The sequence below is a fragment of the Megalops cyprinoides genome, chromosome 3, assembly GCF_013368585.1.
Source record: "Megalops cyprinoides isolate fMegCyp1 chromosome 3, fMegCyp1.pri, whole genome shotgun sequence".
Lineage (NCBI taxonomy): Eukaryota > Metazoa > Chordata > Actinopteri > Elopiformes > Megalopidae > Megalops > Megalops cyprinoides.
Window position 1 is genome coordinate 53471713 of NC_050585.1, and position 16829 is coordinate 53488541.

At 50.8% G+C, this 16829-nt stretch overlaps 1 protein-coding gene across 1 annotated transcript; it reads left to right on the forward strand.

The window, feature by feature from the left end:
• The first annotated feature begins 520 nt into the window (after positions 1-520).
• Positions 521-14602, forward strand: sf3b2 (splicing factor 3b, subunit 2). Its single transcript, XM_036524235.1, has 22 exons — positions 521-732; positions 1181-1227; positions 1323-1391; positions 1613-1831; positions 2386-2448; positions 3017-3149; positions 3784-3884; positions 4791-4899; positions 5313-5407; positions 5943-6134; positions 6701-6823; positions 6971-7051; positions 7639-7866; positions 8662-8811; positions 9738-9827; positions 10084-10191; positions 10407-10514; positions 11341-11483; positions 12756-12857; positions 13174-13273; positions 13838-14029; positions 14387-14602. Exons 1-22 carry the CDS (start codon positions 603-605, stop codon positions 14456-14458), a joined length of 2655 nt encoding a protein of 884 aa, XP_036380128.1. The 5' UTR covers positions 521-602; the 3' UTR covers positions 14459-14602.
• The last annotated feature ends 2227 nt before the right edge of the window (positions 14603-16829 follow it).

The following is a 16829-nucleotide window of genomic DNA, read 5'->3' on the forward strand; positions in this document are numbered from 1 at the left end:
CCCGATCATGGCAAGAGCCAATATGCGTCCCGTCATTTACAGAGGCAACACTTCCATCTAGCGGCAGAAGCTCGTCATTGCTATAATAAACCGTAATGTGACCGCTTTTGATTGAAAGATGATTTGAGGAGGTCGGCGAAATGGTTTCTGAATAGTTTAAGGAACGACACAAGCATGTTTGGTTTCCTTTGATAATTTATATAAGTATAAATGATACTGCACTTGCTGCTTACTGCACTTCTGGTTAGATGCTAACTGCATTCCGTTGCCTTGTACTTGTTACATGTGTAATGACAATAAAGTTGAATCTAATCTAATCTAATCTAATCTACTGATGTTGTTCACAACGCTCTGGATACCTTTTAGGGGAAATTGAGTGTAAATACCATGTATTTCATTATAAATTATGGAGGGAAATAAGAAATGGACACAAATATAAGAAAGAGAAATGTTCTACGACGACATGATGACTACAAGCCCCAGCACCCCATTCGACGCGCACGCGTTCCTTCCCGTGAAGCCTTGCGAGTTTCCGGCGTTCGTCTTTCGGTACCGTCGTCGTGTGTTGATCCTGTTTGCGCCCTAAAGAGAAACCCAACGACATGGCGAGCGACGGACCCCCGGGAATCGAACCCAACCCGCCCGATCTGAGCGGTTCTGTGGCCGCGCTGAACACATGGACTAACACCGAGCTCCAGGCCAAGCTTTCCGAGATCGGAGCGCCCAGCATGGGTAGGGAACCCGGGACATTAGCTTCTGTAGCAGAGCCTGAGGCCTACTTAACCAGCCAGCGAAACAAAAGCTTCCAAGCCGGTTGACTCTAAGTGTGGTTGTATCTGGTACAGCAACGCGTCAAGCGCATAAATGGCTAGATAATTTGGTAACTTTGATCACAGTTTTCGCAGGCTACAAAATGCTACTGAGCTAGCTATGTAAAAACGTAATTTAGTGTTGGTAAGCTTGCAACCAGTATCTCTGTGTTCTCACGTAGTCAACTAGACTGGCTCGCTCACGGGTTTTGGGGTGCTCTGGTTTTGGCCTTTGTAGATGAAAATACTTATTCCCACCAGATATAATTTGTTGATGGTTATAGCATCAGGTTTAGGTTTAGGTGGTTTAGGTCGCTTGGTGATCGGTGTCGCGAATGAAAGTTAATGAAATCTGATCCTATTCTCTTCAGGTCCCAGAGAAGAACTTATAGACCGGATGAAGGCGTATGCGATGCAGGTGCGTTATGCTTTTTTAATCGTGTATGTCACTTCAGTAGTGGATATGCTTTTACGTATAGGTGTGTTTCAACTTCTTTCTTCCTGCTTTTGTAGACTGGAATAATGCCCAGTAAACCTAACCTGCAAGGCATCGATGATAAGTCTGCGCCCATACCTGCACAGGTGAGACATCAGAGTTTGTTCGCCTGCAGACACCCTTACTTATACCCACAAGGTTACATTTTAAGCAGTCATTTTCCCGAGTGTGTTTCCTGTAACTCTGCCCTGTCTGTGTTTCCTGTAACTCTGCCCTGTATGCTTGTAATTGTGCCCTGTGTGTCTGCCCGAGGGCAGCAGTGTAGCATAGTGGTAAGGTAATAATGTAATGATGTGTGTCTGAGCAGATGCCTGGCATGCCCATGCCGCCCATGCCCCTCCCCCTGCCGCCGGGCATGGGCATGCTACAGGCCATGAGCATGATGGGGGGGCCACCCCCGCCCGGGATGCACATGCCCATGGACCCCCCCAGCATGCCGCCTGGACTGTCGCAGGATGACCAGCTGAAGATGGTGCAGCAGAGAGCGGCCATGGTGCTGCAGCAGGAGGAGAGAGCCAAGCAGCAGGTGACACGCTCAGGCGCGCGCGCACACACACACACACACACACACCCTCACTATGCACACGCACACGCACACACACACACCCTCACTATGCACACGCACACACACACCCTCACTATGCACATGCACACACACACACACACACACATACCCTCACTATGCACACGCACACACACACACCCTCACTATGCACACGCACACACACACCCTCACTATGCACATGCACACACACACACACACACACATACCCTCACTATGCACACACACACACACACACACACACACACACACACACATTTTCACTCACACCCTCACTATGCACGCACACACACACACACACCCTCACTATGCACACGCACACACACACACATACCCTCACTATGCACACACACACGCACACACACCCTCACTATGCACACACACACACACACATTTTCACTCACACACATGCATGCACGTACACAGCACGCTCAGACACAGATGTGGCAGCGGTTTGCTTAGCGTTTGGTGTGTGTTGTCAGTAAGGTTTACGGAGCTACACTGTGTCTCCCCGTCAGGAGGACCCGCGAGCCATGGAGGAGCAGATGAAGGAGCAGCAACTGCTGGAGCAGCAGAAGAGGGTGAGAGCAGAGACTGATCGTACAGAGAACCCAGCCTAACTCACAGACCTACTGCTCACAGCCCAGCCTAACTCACAGACCTACTGCTCACAGCCCAGCCTAACTCACAGACCTACTGCACACAGCCCAGCCTAACTCACAGCCCTACTGCACACAGCCCAGCCTAACTCACAGACCTACTGCTCACAGCCCAGCCTAACTCACAGACCTACTGCACACAGCCCAGCCTAACTCACAGACCTACTGCACACAGCCCAGCCTAACTCACAGACCTACTGCACACAACCCAGCCTAACTCAGACCTACTGCACACAACCCAGCCTAACTCACAGACCTACTGCACACAACCCAGCCTAACTCACAGACCTACTTCACACAGCCCAGCCTAACTCAGACCTACTGCACAGAGAGCTGTAACTTATAGGCCTGCTGCACAGAGAGCCTCGTCAAACTTAAGACTTGCTGTACAGAAAGCCGTGTCTTAACCCATAATAAAACGGTTAAACTCCTTGCTCTTCTGCTGTGGGGACACCGTTAATTGTTCCTGTTTTGTGGTGGTGCGTGTCAGGCGGCCGTGCTGCTGGAACACGAGCGGCAGCAGGAGCTGGTGAAGATGCAGCAGGCCGCGTCCGGACCCCGCACCACGGAAACCGTGCCACGCCCCCCGGGCCTGCCCATGACCCCCATCAGCAGCATGAGAGGTCAGTGATAACCCCGCCCCTTCCTGCACGATGTCATAATGCAGAGACACGCCCTCATCAGGCAGCTGTGTCCTGTGCCAGAACGTTGCATGTTTCAGTCCTAAGAGGGGCACTGTTGTTGGTCCCTTGAGCAGGGCACTGAACCTGTATTGCTTCAGACAGGCAATCTGTATTGCTCCAGATCTACAAGTAGATGGTATGTAAAAAAAAATGGCAATAAAGACAGCATAATTTAAGAGCGATGTTATGGAAACATTTGTAAAGTGTAACATTGACACAGCTGCAGCTATAAGGCAGTGGTAGCAGCTGCTTCCTGAGTTTGCTTCAGACAGCAGTGAGGTGTTGGGGTCCAGCTGCTTTCTGAGTTTGCTTCAGACCGCAGTGAGGTGTTGGGGTCCAGCCGCTTCCTGAGTTTGCTTCAGACAGCAGTGAGGTGTTGGGGTCCAGCCGCTTCCTGAGTTTGCTTCAGACAGCAGTGAGGTGTTGGGGTCCAGCTGCTTCCTGAGTTTGCTTCAGACAGCAGTGAGGTGTTGGGGTCCAGCTGCTTCCTGAGTTTGCTTCAGACAGCAGTGAGGTGTTGGCGTCGGGAGGTCAGGAGGTCGGCTGGTGTCGTGACAGATTTGTGTGTTTGAAGGCATGGCTTCCAGTGCACCCCCTCCGCCTGGGATCTCCATGGTGCCCCCTTCCAGCCACAGACAGAGGGTCCCCCCACCTCCAGGAGAGGACACGCGTGAGGTACGGTTACCCCAAAAGTTTTGGCGGTAAACAGGTACAGACCTGGCGTTGTTTTAAAATCAAAGATTCAGACCTTAATTAGACAAGACATGTAAGACAAAGTTAAGTCATGCCACATTTGTCACACAGTCACTTACCTTATTGGAGACAGGAACTTAAACACAATCCCAGGAAGCCCTGGTTTTCTCTCCGGCATGACTGAGGGCACCTGGGTGACAGTGAAGCATAGTGGTAAGCAGCAGGGCTCGAAACCGAAAGGTTGCTGGTTTAATACCCCACTGGGGCAGTGCTGTTGTACCCTTGGGCAAGGTACTTGCCCCACAATTGCCTCAATAAATATCCAGCTGTGTAAATCGATAATATAAAATAACCTTTGTAAGTCGCTCTGGTTAAGAGTGTCTGCTAAAGGCCAGTAATGTTATGTAACATGAGATCTTTGGTCCCTGATGCCACACCAGATGCCAGCCTGCGTAATGGTTCCTACTCTCACCCTCATGCTAAGCATTTCTCCACGCCCAGGTTTTCAGGAGAAATAGGTTTCCCCTGTCTGTCAGTACTGATGGGAACAACCGGACAGACGGGGGGATTCTGCGTCTTCTCCGTTTTACTCACTAGGTTACTGTTGCTTACTGTTGGCTAAAATGGCACCTGCACATCTCACGTTTGCTGATGGACACTGTATAACAGCATAGTGCTGCTTGCTCCTGTATCTGAGCCCCTCTGTCCCCTTACAGCTAAAGTGCAAGAGTGAGTCTTACTACCCCCTCATTGCGTCCGCAGAGAAAAACACAGGAAGGCCCTTACAACAGTGTTTTCTCTTTGAGTCAGCCAGGATCAACAGGAGAGACAGGATAGCGTCCCGAGAATGAGGGTGCTGGAAGGGTCATGTCTGCGTTTCTTTTCCAGGTGTGGCAGGGGGAGGAGGTGGGCATTGGCCCCAAGATCCCACAGGCCCTGGAGAAGATCCTTCAGCTGAAGGAAATCCGCCAGGAGCAGCTCAGCACTGCCCCCACAGGTAAGGAGGAACAACTACACAGAAGATGACATTCGTCAGAATGGGATCCCAGATGTGACTCAGAGCTGTTAATCTAATGCATCAAACTTTCTGTGGCCTACAGCCATGGATGTGACTTTTTTTAACTCTGTAAATTGCTTCCAGTAAAAATGTATATGTCCCAGCAAAGACAGAGAAACACAGAGTGAAATAGTCACACTTCAGTCAGTAAACACATTGATCAGGGAAGCGTCTTTTTACCAGAGAATTATTTGGTCTACCCCCAGGTGAGATATTGCCATTGCACCCTAGAGGAGGGCACTGAGTCCATTTGTTTAAATTGATATGTAAAATGTCGGCTTGTAAGTTGCTCTAGAGAAGGGCCTCCACTGAGTAAATATTAAAAATATTTGTGAATGTCGTGTGTCATTCAGAGGATGATGAGAGTTCTGAGAGGGAGATGAAGAGCTCAGCCACCGGCACCCTGTCAGAAACCGAGGAAGAGGATGTCGCAGTCTCCAAGAAAGATGTGAGTTCTTACACTACAGAAAGACATGAGTTCTTTCACTTTAGGAATTGTGAGTTCTTGAGGTTTTCAGAGAAAGATGTGAGTTCTTACACTACAGAAAGACATGAGTTCTTTCACTTTAGGAATTGTGAGTTCTCTTAGGTTTCTCTTAGGCTCTTAGGTTTTCAGAGAAAGATGTGAGGTCTTGTTTTTTCTGGGAGCTGTGGTTGTCAGGCTAGCAGGCTCAGGTTCACCTGAATAAACTGCTTTTCCTCACGCCATCTTCACTTACCTGTCAAACCACATCAGATTTCTGTCCCTGTCCCACCCTCTCATAGCTGGCAAAACTCTAATTTCTGCCATTACCGCTGAATCCAGAGGGATCTCTGAATTTTCTGGTTTCAGGTTTAAAAGTTTGATTGTATGCGTTTTGGTGGAGATTACAGAATCACACATTGTCAGGAGGCCAGAATGTGTTTATGTGAGATGCTGAGCTGTAAACTATTCTTAACCGCTGTGCCATTGCAGTTATGTATCAGAATATCCTTTTCTCCAGAAAAACCGCAAGCGAAGGAACCGGAAGAAGAAGAACAAGAAGAAGAGGGAGCAGGAGAAGAAGACACAGGAGGAGGAGCCCAGCAAGGAGGCGGACAGAGAGCCGGAGGTGCAGATCGAGTACATCACCGAGGAGCCCGAAATCTACGACCCCAACTTCATCTTCTTCAAAAGGATCTTCGAGGCCTTCAAGGTCTGACTCCGGTGTATAAACATACACTCACTCACACACACACACACACACACACACCCTCTGCAGTGGCAGATCTGTTCTGCTTCAGGGTGTCATAGTTGTAGGAATGGTTCACACGTGTGTGTGTGTGTGTGTGCATACGTACATTGTTAATCAGGATTTTTCTGCCACTGATGCAAAAGGAGAGGAAGCTGTTGCCGAGTGTGGCAGCTGGCTGGTTGGTGTAACTACAGCACTCGGCTGATGGTTATGGTGCAGTGGGTCTGTGGTTTTTGTGTGGGTCTGTGGTTTTTGTGTGGGTCTGTGGTTTTTGTGTGGGTCTGTGGCGTTTGTGTGGGTCTGTGGCTTTTGTGTGGGTCTCTGGCTTTTGTGTGGGTCTGTGGAACTGGGCAGCAGTGGGATGAGGTGGTAAGTAGAGTTCCGGAGGTATGAACCAACGGCGTGCCGCTGTGTGTGGTAATCCCGCCCCGCCCCGCCCCGCCCCGCCCCGCCCCGCCCCGCCCCGCGCGAGGGTGCATTAGGGGGTGTTCTTCCCCACATAAAGAGGAAGCTGTTGTCGTTTTTAGCTCACGGACGACGTGAAGAAGGAGAAGGAGAAGGAGCCGGAGAAGGCGGAGAAGCAGGAGACTGCCACTGTGAAGAAGAAGGGATTTGAGGAGGAGAAGAAAGACAGCGATGACAGTGATGAGGTGAGTGAGGAGGACCAGCCCTGTCTCTCTGAAGCCTCAGTCTGGAATAGCAGTGTCCTGTTTTCCGAAGCTGCTTCAGCACGGAGCCATCTGCCGCACGTGTAAACGTTTACCTGTCTGAGGCTGACCTTTGACCCCGCCTTTCAGGAAGCGAAGACGGACGCGCCCAAGATGTCGAAGAAGAAGCTGCGGAGGATGAACAGGCTGACCGTGGCCGAGCTGAAACAGGTGAGGCAGGTGCACTGCGTCTGTACACAGCCACGCCCCGCCGTTCAGTGTGTCAGTGTGTCAGACGCTGACAGATACAGCCTCTATAGCTAGAGTGTTATGGTATGAAGTTAATTATTGCATTGCGATTTGAACCCCAACTGCCATACTTGCTGCCACATCATGTTTAAGTGCAGGGAGTGTGTCATCTGTTATCGACATGCCAGTCAACCAGTGAGATTTTTTGTTTGTTATAAATATATGGCATTTTTACAATTTAATTGTCACTGAAAAACCAGTTGGGCATTGCAGAAGCAGAAAGGTTTCCTGAGATGCAGAGCTGGATGCTGGGAATTTCCTGAGAATTTCCGTTATTACGTCATTTTTACCAGCAGAAGCCCTTACTCAGGCCAGGTTACACGGCTCGCAAGTTACCCATTATCCAGTTACACAGCTGAGAAATTACAGAAGCAATTCAGTTTAGTCAGTTAGCACATGGGAATTAAACCTGTGACCCTCTGGCCACAACTCTAGCTGCTTAACCCAGTCCGCGTTGCCTGAGAGGGCCGCGTGTGCCACGCCCGCTCAGCGTGTGTCTCCTCCCCCAGCTGGTGGCGCGTCCGGACGTGGTGGAGATGCACGATGTGACAGCGCAGGAGCCCAAGCTGCTGGTGCACCTGAAGGCCACTCGCAACACGGTACCCGTGCCACGCCACTGGTGCTTCAAGAGGAAGTACCTGCAGGGCAAGAGGGGCATCGAGAAGCCGCCCTTCGAGCTGCCCGAGTTCATCAAGAGGACCGGCATCCAGGAGATGAGGGAGGCCCTGCAGGAGAAGGTGTGCCTCGCCCAGGGGGGGCAGGGGGGAGGGGGGCCTCACTGAGGAAGCGGGAGATGAGCAACACAGGGTGTGCGTGGACTGTTCAGATGCAGTGTGTCGCATTTTTCCACCTGAGAGGCGAACACAGAACTATCCCATGCAGCCAGAGCACAGACCTGCCCGTGCAGAAACGCCGTAATCAGTCAGAGCAGCTCAGCATGCGCCTGCATGGGCCGGAGAATGCAGGTGAAGCAAAGCCGCCACCTCCCCTGCATGCAGGAAGAGCCACAGGGTGATATCCCAACACGAGTGTTTCAGAAGGTAGTTTTGCTCCAGACTGCTGTTTTCTTTAGATGGTCTTACCTTACAGTACTAGTATTTACATTTACATTTACATTTACATTAGGGCGGCAGTGTAGCATAGTGGTTAAGGAGCAGGACTCGTAACCAAAAGGTTGCCGTTTCAATCCCCGCTGGGACACTGCTGCTGTACCCTTGGGCAAGGTACTTAGCCCACAGTTGCCTCAGTAAATATCCGGCTGTATAAATGGATAACATTGTAAAGAACTGTAACCTATGTAAGTCGCTTTGGATAAAAGCGTCTGCTAAATGAATAAATGTAAAAAAAAAATGTACTAGTATTTTTTCATGTTTCATGTTGTGAGCAGACAGACTTATCCAGGGTAACTTGAGCATCATAGACGTCCTGCTCAGGCCTCTTCCATTGCTGGGAGTTTAGAGTGGAGCAGGTGAGTTGCTTCCAGCAGGGGGCAGCAGTGCTGTACTGAGCCGCTGGTGTGTTTGAATCCGCAGGAGGACGCCAAGACGATGAAGACGAAGATGAGGGAGAAGGTTCGCCCAAAAATGGGCAAGATCGACATTGACTACCAGAAGCTGCACGACGCCTTTTTCAAGTGGCAGATGAAGCCAAAGCTGACCATCCATGGAGATCTGTACTATGAGGTACTGGGCTGAGGGGGGCGCTGTTCAGACTCAGCACTGCAGCACTTTGTCCTCAACCATGCGTTGCATTTTTTTTTAGTCCTCTTAGAGTATTTGAGGTTTAATTTCAATGGCTGCTAAACCTGTGATAGTGTCCAGTAAAACAAAAATGCATGGGTGCTGTTTATTTTTATAACTGTGAATTTACTGGCCTATAGTACTTTAGAGCCTCTTAGCCGTTAAACAGTGCGACTGCAGTTATCAGCTGGGTTAGTGCTCTGTCAGTGAATAAGGGAGGGCCCAAACCGTTAGCTGATAGGCAAGTGTTATTAAAGCTCAGCTGTGTCCCTACTGTCAAGCTGATATTACAGCTGTGAGTCTCTGCAGTAAAGCTGTGAGTCTCTGCAGTAAAGCTGTGAGTCTCAGCTGTAAAGCTGTGAGTCCCTGCTGTAAAGCTGAGAGTCCCTGCTGTAAAGCTGAGAGTCTCTGCAGTAAAGCTGTGAGTCTCTGCTGTAAAGCTGTGAGTCTCTGCTGTAAAGCTGGTATTAAAGCTGTGTCTGTGCTGTAAAGCTGAGAGTCTCTGCTGTAAAGCTGTGAGTCTCTGCTGTAAGCTGTGAATCTCTGCAGTAAAGCTGTGAGTCTCTGCAGTAAAGCTGTGAGACTCTGCTGTAAAGCTGTGAGACTCTGCTGTAAAGTTGAGTCTCTGCAGTAAAGCTGAGAGTCTCTGCAGTAAAGCTGAGAGTCTCTGCAGTAAAGCTGTGAGTCTCTGCAGTAAAGCTGTGAGTCTCTGCTGTAAAGCTGTGAGTCTCTGCTGTAAAGCTGTGAGACTCTGCTGTAAAGCTGGTATTAAAGCTGTGTCTGTGCTGTAAAGCTGTGAGTCTCTGCAGTAAAGCTGTGAGTCTCTGCTGTAAAGCTGGTATTAAAGCCTGGCTGTGTGTGTGTTTCAGGGGAAGGAGTTTGAGACCAGACTGAAGGAGAAGAAGCCAGGAGATCTCTCAGACGAGCTCCGCATCGCTCTGGGGATGCCTGTGGGCCCGGTGAGCCCCCTAACCCCCCCTCCCCAGCCCCGTTTCTGCACAGCTGATGTGGCTGTGTTGAGTGTGTGTGCAGTGGCGGCTGTGTTCAGTGTGGCTGTGTTGAGTGTGTGCGCAGTGGTGCCTGTGTTCAGTGTGGCTGTGTTGAGTGTGTGCGCAGTGGCAGCTGTGTTGATTGCCTGTCAGTCGTGTTGGACTGTTCTTCTCCAGCGTTGGCTCATGCCATGATGATGATGATGGTGATGATCTTCCTCTGCAGAACTCCAACAAAGTGCCCCCTCCCTGGCTGATTGCCATGCAGCGTTACGGCCCCCCTCCCTCCTACCCCAACCTGAAGATCCCAGGCCTCAACTCGCCCATCCCGGAGGTGAGCGCTACTGCCATCTTCTGTCTGAGTGCCGCATATGCGCACGTGCACATATACACACAAGCATGCACGCGCACATGCGCATACACACACACTCACACATATACATGCACACAGGTCTGAATGGCTGTCTTTCTGCTTAGCATTCATGTCTGCAGTGTTCTGTAAAGACAGTGTGTTGGACAAGCGTAACCCCCCTCCCCGGTCTCCCCCAGGGCTGCTCCTTCGGGTACCACGCTGGAGGGTGGGGAAAGCCCCCTGTGGATGAGATGGGGAAGCCCCTGTATGGCGATGTGTTCGGAACCAACGCGGGAGACTTCCAGGTAACCTCCTCCCTCCTGTATGCCAGCATTACGCATGCTTACATTTACCCTGACATTCATTCATCTGGCAGACGCTTTTATGCAAAGTGAGGCAGAGTACAACACAAGCAAAACCCATGTAGGGAGTCAATATTAGAAGCGCTGCATGACCAATCTTCAGTAGTTGGCCAGAAAGCTGAAAGCCAGCTAGTAGACACCTTTGACCTCTTCACTCATTGGCTGCCTGCACTGGAAACTCCAGCTGAGAAAATGAATGGAAAAGAAGCACTGAAAAAAACAGCAGCATGCAGCCAGCACTGAGCTGCCCGGGCCAATCACAGCACGCCCCGGTGTAACAGCTCCAGCACACTGTTTCATCACAGGAACCAGCACGACTGCGAACAGCTGTCAAGCGTGCGCTGTGTGTGGGAGGTGCCAGATTAATGCATATTCATATTTATACTGTACGCGCAAGTTAGGGACGAGAGAATAGTTGATCATTCATACATTCGGCCGTAAGGTCGCTTGAAATCAACAATTGATCAGCAGGGTCAGTATTATTGAAGGCTCGTTAATGAACTGAAAATGAAGAAAAACCCCATTTCACTTTTTTCACATCAGTACTCATAAAAGAGAGGCTAAGCAATCTGCATAAAATAGCTGATAATTTCAGAAAGTAATTGATGTTATGAATTTTCCTGGCTGAGAGCGTGCGTGTGTGGAGGTTTCTCGAGTCTGAGAGAGCCAGGCAAGGAGAAGTGGGGCCAAACCATTCATCCAATCAAATACACAGAAATTGTCTTTAGATTGAACATGTCCGCCTCTCCCCGTTTCTTCCCTCCACCAGGCGAAGACTGAGGAAGAGGAGGTTGACCGCACCCCGTGGGGTGAGCTGGAGCCCTCAGATGAAGAGTCCTCTGAGGAAGAGGAAGAGGAGGAGAGTGACGAAGACAAACCGGACGAGACCGGCTTCTTCACACCTGCCGACAGGTGTGTGTGATGCTCAGAGCATCTGCGAGCTGCGTTGGGTTAACGGCGCTGAGTTCGGGTTTCGGTAAAATCGGTAACACAGAGTGCTGTCACGCAGAGTGCTGTCACGCAGAGTGCTGTCACGCAGAGTGCTGTCACGCAGAGTGCTGTCACGCAGAGCGCGCTGTCACGCAGAGCGCGCTGTCACGCAGAGCGCGCTGTCACGCAGAGCGCGCTGTCACGCAGAGTGCTGTCACGCAGAGCGCGCTGTCACGCAGAGTGCTGTCACGCAGAGCGCGCTGTCACGCAGAGCGCGCTGTCACGCAGAGCGCGCTGTCACGCAGAGCGCGCTGTCACGCAGAGCGCGCTGTCACGCAGAGTGCTGTCACGCAGAGCGCGCTGTCACGCAGAGTGCTGTCACGCAGAGCGCGCTGTCACGCAGAGCGCGCTGTCACGCAGAGTGCTGTCACGCAGAGCGCGCTGTCACGGAGCGCGCTGTCACGCAGAGCGCTGTCACGCAGAGCGCTGTCACGCAGAGCGCTGTCACGCAGAGCGCTGTCACGCAGAGCGCGCTGTCACGCAGAGTGCTGTCACGCAGAGTGCTGTCACGCAGAGTGCTGTCACGCAGAGTGCTGTCACGCAGAGTGCTGTCACGCAGAGCGCGCTGTCACGCAGAGTGCTGTCACGCAGAGCGCTGTCACGCAGCGCGCTGTCACGCAGAGCGCGCTGTCACGCAGAGCGCGCTGTCACGCAGAGCGCGCTGTCACGCAGAGTGCTGTCACGCAGAGCGCTGTCACGCAGAGCGCGCTGTCACGCAGAGCGCGCTGTCACGCAGAGCGCGCTGTCACGCAGAGTGCTGTCACGCAGAGTGCGCTGTCACGCAGAGTGCTGTCACGCAGAGCGCGCTGTCACGCAGAGTGCTGTCACGCAGAGGCTGTTACACAGAGTGCTGCAGCACAGCCAGTTTAACACTGGCTAACTGATAGCATGCCTCAGTCAGCAGAGAGAAGGACAGGCAAAGCGCCGTCATGGGGCTCTTTCAGTTCCCGTATGAGGAACAGGAGAACCACCCTCTGCTGAGCGTTTTCAGGCAGTGTGTGTGTGTGTGTGTGTGTGTGTGTGTGTGTGTGTTTGTGTGGAGCCAGCATTAATATTAAAGATATAATCAATAATACAATTTAGTAATTTAATGTAATGTAATCATAGCTTGTCAGTGTGATGGGAAGGGCCTAAAGTCGTGTGTAGTGAAGCCCTGACTGACTCCTAACCCGTCTGTCTGTCTGGCATTCTCAGCGGCCTGATCACTCCTGGAGGCTTCTCGTCTGTTCCGGCCGGCATGGAAACACCAGAGCTCATCGAACTGAGGAAGAAGAAGATCGAGGAAGCCATGGACGGGTGAGAGAGATGGCGGCTCTTTAAAAAAGGCCAGGGATCCTGTGTGTGCGTGTGCTGGTTGCTCATTCAGACGTGAGCTGCCCCTCTCTGAGCGACCAGCACACACACCCGCACATTCAGACGTGATCTGCCCCTCTGTGTGTGTGTGTGTGTGTGTGTGTGTGTGTGTGTGTGTGTGTGTGTGTGTGTGTGTGCGCGCGTGTTGGTTGCTCATTCAGACATGATCTACCCCTCTGTGTGTGTGTGTGTGTGTGTGTGTGTGTGTGTATGTTCCCGTGTCCGTCCGTCTGTCTCACCTGTCTGTCTGTCCCTGTAGGAATGAGACACCTCAGCTCTTCACAGTTCTGCCAGAGAGGAGGACGGCCGCGGTGGGCGCGGCCATGATGGCGTCTACGCACATCTATGACGTGTCAGGGGTAAGAGCAGGAACCGGGCTGCGCTTCTGTATCCCTGCCACACGGTGGCGCTTTCCTCGCAGGGTTAGATGAATGAAAGCACAGCCATGTTCCGCGAATAAGGGAAGCATTGGTTAGTGTTACTGTGGAGTAGTGTTGTATGTTCACGTGAGGGAATGTGGCACAGTTCTGACTACAGAGATGTAAATGATATATGAAGTATTCAATGTTTTTGTAGTTTAGTTTACATAATACATGCAGTGGTGAGCATGATCAGCCTGCATCTGTTTCACGTAAACGAGAGTTATGAGTTGCATGTACTGTGGTGGACTGTACTCTCTGTTTACATGGCTGGGTGTTTCACTGAAGCTCGACAGGGTAAGCACCCCGACAGAAGCGCAAAGGGGAATAAAACCTGTGCCCTTCTGGTTATCAGTCCCCTCTTGTTTATCTGGGAGATACTCTGAGCACCAGCACGGTATGATGCATCAGCTGTAGGATGAGAGGAAGCGCCAGAGCGCAGGCTCTGAACAGGAAGCGTTGTCGTGCCGCTGTGACGAGCCGCCTGTGGTTGTGTGTCCCCAGGCGATGGCCGGGCGTAAGGCGGGCGGAGGCCAGGAGTCGCAGGGCGTGGAGGTGGCGCTGGCCCCCGAGGAGCTGGAGCTGGACCCCATGGCCATGACCCAGAAGTACGAGGAGCACGTGAGGGAGCAGCAGGCGCAGGTGGAGAAGGAGGACTTCAGCGACATGGTGGCCGAGCACGCCGCCAAGCAGAAGGTAACCGAGCCGCTGTCTGACCGGGCCCGCCGGAGGGCAGGGAGGGCAGGAGCACGGGTGCAAGCAGCTTCCTGCTGTTCCTTTACACGTTATGAGATAAGCGGGGAGTTTCTCACTCAGCATTATTAGCTGAGACAGCCTTTCCCGGAGTAACCGCTCTCTGGGCTGCCTGGTGTGTCTGTGTTGGCCTGTTCTTCCTGAGCTGCCAGGTCTGCTGTGTTAGCTGGTCTCTGTGGCCTGGCTCTGCCCACTGTACTTTGCCAAGCTGCTTCTTTAGTGCTCACTGTCGAGAGGCAGTCTGTCCCAGTGTTAGTGAAGGCTCTGAGCTTTGTCTTTCTCTCTCTCTCTGCCCTTCAGCAAAAGAAAAGGAAGGCCCAACCCCAAGACAACAGGGGCGGAGCCAAGAAGTACAAAGAGTTCAAGTTTTAGCCAATGAGCAGCGAGAGGGTGAGGGGGTATGCTCACCCTTTCCTTTACTGATGACCTACCAACCTTTTTTTGTTTTTTTAAATATGGAAAATGTCGTGAAAGGATCATTTTATAGAGCCATTCCACCTCTGTCTGTGTGACAGATGTATTCTGTGTGCTTAATGTTTTCCTCAGTTTTTTCTCATTTCTTGTAAATAAAAAAAGATGGTTGTAGAATTAATTTTGTTTGTTGTGGTACCTAAATACTCTTCAGGGGGACTTGTTGGGTGTTGTGCAAAATGAGCAGATCCGCTGAAACCGGTCAGCAGTCAGATGTGCTGTAAACCGGTGGTAAATGGGTTCGTTTTCTCCTCTGTGAGACTTGCTTGGTCTAACACTGAATAACTTTGTCTGTTCCCTGTCTGGCCGCAGGAGGGAAGCAGTGAGCTCTGAGAGTCGGTTTGGGCTCACGCCGGATGAAAATGTAACAGCTGTCAGGTTCCGTTTACTGCTTCGGGAAGTCAGTGTAAAAAAAGGAAGGAATTACGCGAAAACTCGAGTCTGTGGGTCATGAAGAACAAGTTAACGGCTTCCTCCAAAGCAGAAGAATATTTGCAGCGCTGTGTTGACAGAGAGCCGTGGAGAGATGTGATGACTGTCCTGCTCGTCTCGCTGTGGTTTAAGTCTGCTCTTACGTGCAGGGTGTTTGTGAAGAAAGGCCCTGTACCTGCTGCAGGTTGAGTTAGCATGGCTTTCACGACGATGGTGACGACAGGCCTGTCCTCCAGCACAGACACAGACACAGTGCCCCCTCCTGTCCACCTTCGGTAGTGTGTCTGTGAACACCGCACCTGTTACACGACCGCAGCACAGTCCTAACGAGGCAAGGACTATTGAGTAAGGAAGCAGCGCAGGTGAGATTTCAATCTTCCTGGCGTCAGGTTACTGTCTCATCGGGCCGTGACCGGGGGGGGGGGGGGGGGGGTGCTGTCGCCAGAAAATGAAGACGGAACAGAACTGTACTGCCAACATGTAACTGAACCGCCGCTGTTCCCAAGAGCTTTCATTTATTTACGACTTTTAACAATAGCGATTAATCTAACTGTGCGGCAGCCGGGTTTGATCCAGCCCTCTCCCGGGTGGAGACTCCGAGGCACTGTGCGGGGTTTAAAATTAGCTTTGTTCTGAAATAAATGATATTTTCTGAGCCCATGTCGGCTTGTTGTCATGGACACCGTTGTAACGTAAGAGTTTGTGTACAGACTCTCAAACGGCTCGTTACACTCTACAGTTCCATCAGCGATGCAAATTGGATTTTCGTGAAACGGGTCGACATAAATAGCCACTTTCAAATCTGCACAATGGAATGTGAATGGAGCTAGCCTGAAAGGACTTCTCTCCCAGGACGAGACGCGCGGATTGAGGACAGAAGGCAGAGTTTTTGTTGTGCCACGCATAGCAAATAAAGTATCAGCTTTGTTTTAATGTGAGGAGGATTTTTTTCAAGTGGGAAAAGTATTGCATGAGGAATGTGAAACCTCAAAGATGTGCCTTGCTCCTGGTTTAAACTGGGTATCTAACCCTGGTCCTGGAACAGACGCTCTGGCTCCTTTCTCTCTGAACTATTAAATGCACAAGTTGCATCAGTTATTGGGCTGGATGGATATAGTCACTCTGTTTCGATAGTAACAGAGAGCCTGAAAATCAGTCATTTTGTATACAGTGCTCTTAATGGTACAGTTCTCTCAGAGTGCTTCAAAAAGTCCTCTCATACTGACAGTTCATGAGATCCTACAGGAATTCTGTACTTGTAAGATGGTGTGTGAATGTTATATGAACCATTTGCACCTGAGCCAAAGGCTTGCTGGATGGTGCAATTTCATTAGCTGTTTCCTGTTTTGTAGGTGAAAATACCAGGTTACCTTTTTTGTCAATACATATTTATGAAAAATGGGGGCATTCCATACACTCAATACACATATTTCAACAGGACATTTTTTCTGGAGGCATGATCCATCCACACGATGTGGCTCGGAACAAGATAAATCCACAACCTGAGTGTCGAGTATGCATGTGAAGAATCAGCACTTAACATTCAGGTCTGAAGGAAATACGGCTTCAAAGGTAATCACTCTGACTCAGGTCTGGTGCTGTAGGCAATGGACATTAATATCAAATGGCAGTTTGCTGTATTAAGCTAGATTTACATCCAGCTGGTTTTAGGATCAAATCCCACATCGGGAACAGCTGTTGCATGTTTGAGTAAGTTTCGACAGCTGAATTGCTACAGTAAATTGATAAGGCTACAGACTGAGAACATGTACAGGAGATGCAAGCCCTGCAAGCTGCTGAAGCTCTTCAGTTAGCGCGAGCATACAACAGCTTTGTCCCC